The sequence below is a fragment of the Pundamilia nyererei genome, unplaced genomic scaffold, assembly GCF_000239375.1.
Source record: "Pundamilia nyererei isolate P.nyererei 1_Seehausen unplaced genomic scaffold, PunNye1.0 scaffold00043, whole genome shotgun sequence".
NCBI lineage: Eukaryota > Metazoa > Chordata > Actinopteri > Cichliformes > Cichlidae > Pundamilia > Pundamilia nyererei.
In genome coordinates this window covers 2,831,625-2,836,127 of record NW_005187444.1, presented here as the reverse complement: position 1 = coordinate 2,836,127, position 4,503 = coordinate 2,831,625, and the positions used below count along the sequence as shown (strand labels likewise).

The following is a 4,503-nucleotide window of genomic DNA, read 5'->3' as shown; positions in this document are numbered from 1 at the left end:
TATGTTATAGTGAAAAAAACAACTCATTTTATATTTTCTATATGAATAAACAGATGTATGATATTCTGAATATATCACTATCACCTAAAAATAATCCCAACCCTAACCTTAAACTTGAATTTTAACTGTCAAACAGCTCTTAAGAGAAGCACCACATGGTGCAGGTGGATGCTCATTGGGTTTCTGTTTACCTGGTTGAATGAGCCGTAACAAGCCCTCATGTTCAGCCACTTTGTGCTTCCAGGTCTTGGTGTTGTTGGTCGCAGTTTCCAGCTTCTTCTTTACCGTCTGGCTCACACATGGAGAAACAGAAAACGCAACACATGTGTGAGGTTTAATAGATGTAAACATGGCACCTATCAGCATACTGATTCACAAGTGGTTAGTATTAAATCTCTTGTCTAAAGAAATCTTGTCTAAATGGCTAAGCCTGAACAGGTGTCCCTGAGGCTTCCACAAAGTATTTGATTAAAAGTGAATTCTTTTGGGAATGACAGACTAATCACATGATGAGTCTGCATATTTGCATGGAAAGCTGCTGTGCAAATAGTCCAGTCACTGCTAGCAAGGTGGATGCTGCATGTTCTGCCTCCTGCATGCAGGTGGCCCCCACCTCTAAACCACATGTAGCAGCTTCTGTAGTTTGAGTGGAGCAGACCGTCTCCTGCTGTGTGCTACATATGAGGAAGGACAACTGAAAGGAGCTTTGAGGACATATGTTAGGTGCAAACCTCAAAGACTGCTCAGTAACTGCTTTGAACTACAGCAAGAGGCACAATTTAGTCATAAAATGTCAACATTCATAGAAATGATGATAAGTTGAGTTTTTCCCTTTTTATTGTTTTAATGATTTATTTGTGGGTAACGGCTCCATTCCACAGAGGAGTTTTCACACTAGTCCTATTGCATCCATATTTATACCCCCCCATCACTGACCTCATACTGCTCCAGCGCCCCCTGCCTCTCCAGCTCCAGCTGCTCCAGCTGCTTCATTGCAGCTTGCAGGGCGCTCTCCTTGGCCAGACGCTCCTTCTCCAGTTCCTCTTTCTCAGCCACCGTGACGGAGATGGCCTGCTTCTGCTGCAAATGGATCTGCTCCAACTCTGCTCTCTTCTTGGCCTCCTCCTCCAGTAATCTGGTCCACAGTACATATATCATTTACTACAGGCAGGCTTCAGCATGGGTCCTACCCCCAGGAGGGTCAGATCACTGCATAAACAAAGTATGTGGCCCGTACATGCGTTTTCCACAGATTTGACACTTCTTGAGAAAAATATTAGACCCTGTGTAGTTACTATTATCAACAGTGTGTGCACTGTATACTGTATACACACACACACACACACACACACACACACACACAAAAGAAGAAAAAAAAGTGTTTGCCCCCTTCCTAAGTTTCTAGTTTTTGTATGTTTGTCACACATTAATGTTTCAGATCATCAAAAAATGTAAATATATGTCAAAGAATAACACAAGTAAACACAAAAGGCAGTTTCTAAATGAAGGTGCTTACTCTTAAGAGGAAAAAGAATCCAAACCTACATGGCCCTGTGTGGAAAAAGTGATTCCATTATCCACAAATGGTGAAAACATGGAACAGTGGTGAACCTTCCCAGGAGTGCCCAGCTGACCAAAATTACCTCAAGAGCACAGCGACGACTCATCCAAGAGGTCACAAACAACCCCAAAACAACATCCAAAGAACTGCAGGCCTCACTTGCCTCAGTTAAGGTCAGTGTTCATGACTCCACCTTAAGAGACTGGGCAAAAGTGGCCTGCATGGGAGTTTCAAGACAAAAAACAACTGCTGAGCAAAACGAACATAAAGGCTCGTCTCGTTTTTCCCGAAAACATCTTAATCATCCCCAAGGCTTTTGGGAAAATACTCCGTGGACTGACGAGACAAAAAGGTGTGTGTCATTTCAGAAAAGGATCATCATGGCAACAGTAGAACACAGTGGTGGTAGTGTGATGGTCTGGGTCTGTTTGCTGCCTTAGGACCTGGAAGACTTGCTGTGGTAAATGAACCATGAATCCTGCTGTCTACCAAAACGCCCTGAAGGAGAACGTCCGGCCGTCTGTTTGTGACCTCAAGCTGAAGCAAACTTAGATTTGGCAGCAGGACAATGATCCAAAACACATTAGCAAGTCCACCTCTGAATGTCTTAAGAAAAACAAAATGCAGACTTTTGAGTTGCCTTGTCCTGACTTAAATCCGATTGAGATGCTATGACATGACCTTAAAAAGGCAGTTCATGCTCGAAAACCCTCCAGTGTGACCGAATTACAACAATTCTGCAAAGATGAGTGGACCAAAATTCTCCACAGTGCTGTAAAAGACTCATTACCACTTATAGCTTGGTTGCAGTTTTAAGGGTGCTCCAACCAGTTATTCGGTTTAGGGGGCAATCAGCTCACCTTCATTTAGAAACTTGATTTTGTATTTACTTGCATTATGTTTGTCTAACATTTAAATTTGTTTGGATTATCTGAAATATTTAAGTGTGACAAAAAAAACACAAAAAAGAGAAAATCAGGCAGGAGGCAAACACCTTTTCACAAATAAAAGAGAAATATATTTCCAGGCTGTAAAAGTAGAATTGTTTTAAAAAGAAAAAAAAGAATAATAAAGAAGCTAATGTATAAATCAGTTGTAAACAGATGTGTCAGCAGGTGGTGCAATAGTGTAGTTAGACAAGTAAATATAATAAACATAAATATATACAAACATAATTTAGTTCAAAAATTTTTATGAAATATATTTTCCATAAAGGTGATCTGAGTTTGTGGTGATGTCATGATTTGTATAGTTGATATTTTTTGACACCGAGACGGTTCATATGTATATAGTGCTGCACAACTGTGCCCCTTGCAAATCTCCTCTCTCAAAATTTCAGTGGCAAGTCTTTAATATTTCTTGTATCTCATTAAGCACCTATACGTTTCATTATAAAACACTGCCATTTAGGTCTCAGGCATATTTTACTCATTTAACTGTGGTTGTAGAGAAAAAACAGCCACTGAAAATTGTCCTCTTCTAAAGAACTGATTGCCATTTTTAACACAGCGACTACATTTAAAGGAAATACTCGCTGGTGACTTCTCAAATGTGACCTGGAATGTATTCATCAGCAGATAGGAAGGAAAGATGAGGGAGGAAATGTCGCGTTTATGAAGGAGAAGTTGAAAGTCTGGCTGTGTATAGCCTCCTATATTAGGAAAACAAAGACTTAGACTCAGCTCTTTGGACAGAGGTTCATGTAATGCACTTCATTAGGAATATTAAGTTTCATGCTTCACTGAAATTTGGTAGCGCCAGTGCTGGATTGTTAAGGTAACAAAAAATAATTTCTATGAATATATTTATCCCAGTGTTATGCTTTCCAGATAGGAGATGTATGCAAAGATCCGAGTGACCCAAGTTTCCTCATCAGAGGATCTGAGTGAGGCTCTGTGGGGAATATTCTTTATACAAACCCAAACATTTCTCCCTCCGCACACCCTTTGACTCACCGTGTCTGCAGCTTACGGATGATTTCCTCATCCTGTCTGGCACGCCTCTCGTCTTCCAAAGCGTGCTCCAGTTGGCGATACATGTCTTCTAGCTCATGGACCCTCTGCAGGTACTGCTCCAGCTCAGTGGACTTCTCAGCCAGGTTTTTCTCAATCTGCTGCCGCACCTTTAAAACCAGGAAACACAGAAGTATACTTTACCTGGAATTCAAAATTAATACTCATAAGATCCATTCGTGTGTGTTTATACACCACTCTGAAATCATTAGATATTATTAATCTGTGGCCCTTCCTCAGTGTGTTTTTTTTTGTCCCATCTCTTGCTGGATGTTATTTCCTGTTGAAAGCGAGGTTTTCCTTCCCACTGTTGCCCAAGTGCTTGCTCATAGGGGATCATGTAATTTTCAGGGTTTTCTTTCTCATTGTCGGGTCAAAAAAAAAACAAAACTGACTTGCCTTGACTTAAGCGTTGGAGTTTGCATATTGGTGCCAACTCTAAAGTGCCACAGCAGGTGCGCATATCTAAAGTACTCTTGTCATGATTAATCGACATCTCACAGGAAACCCGAATTTGATATTAGACGGGTAAAATAAACAGACAGACAGGTGCAACCTAAAACCTCAGTCAGAGATAACTGCTATCACAACTGCTATCAGCTCTCTGTAAACTCAGGCTTTCTGCTCTAAGTACGTTCACAAAAGAAGGCTGATGACTCCCATCAGACACATTATCAGAGGAAAAAAAAAAGTACACATATATACATACATATACACACACACACATATACACACACACACACACACACACACACACACACACACACACATATATACACACATACATACGTGTATATATGTATGTATATAAGCATTTACATGTACAAATATGAATATATATGTAAATACACACATGTATGTGCGCAGACAAAACAAAAAAGTAAAATAAATAAAATAGAGTCTAAATGACATGAAATTACAATTATTAAG

General features: G+C 40.2%; 1 protein-coding gene across 1 annotated transcript in view; it reads right to left on the bottom strand.

Annotated features, from left to right (window-relative positions):
• Nucleotides 1-4,503, bottom strand: part of swap70b (switching B cell complex subunit SWAP70b) — a 32,909-nt gene that overhangs the window by 3,151 nt on the left and 25,255 nt on the right. The window contains exons 9-11 of the mRNA XM_005731525.1: nt 3,517-3,683; nt 937-1,135; nt 192-288 (exon numbers count right to left, since the gene is read on the bottom strand). Coding sequence (XP_005731582.1) covers nt 192-288; nt 937-1,135; nt 3,517-3,683 — 463 coding nt within the window. The remainder of the gene's footprint in view (nt 1-191; nt 289-936; nt 1,136-3,516; nt 3,684-4,503) is intronic.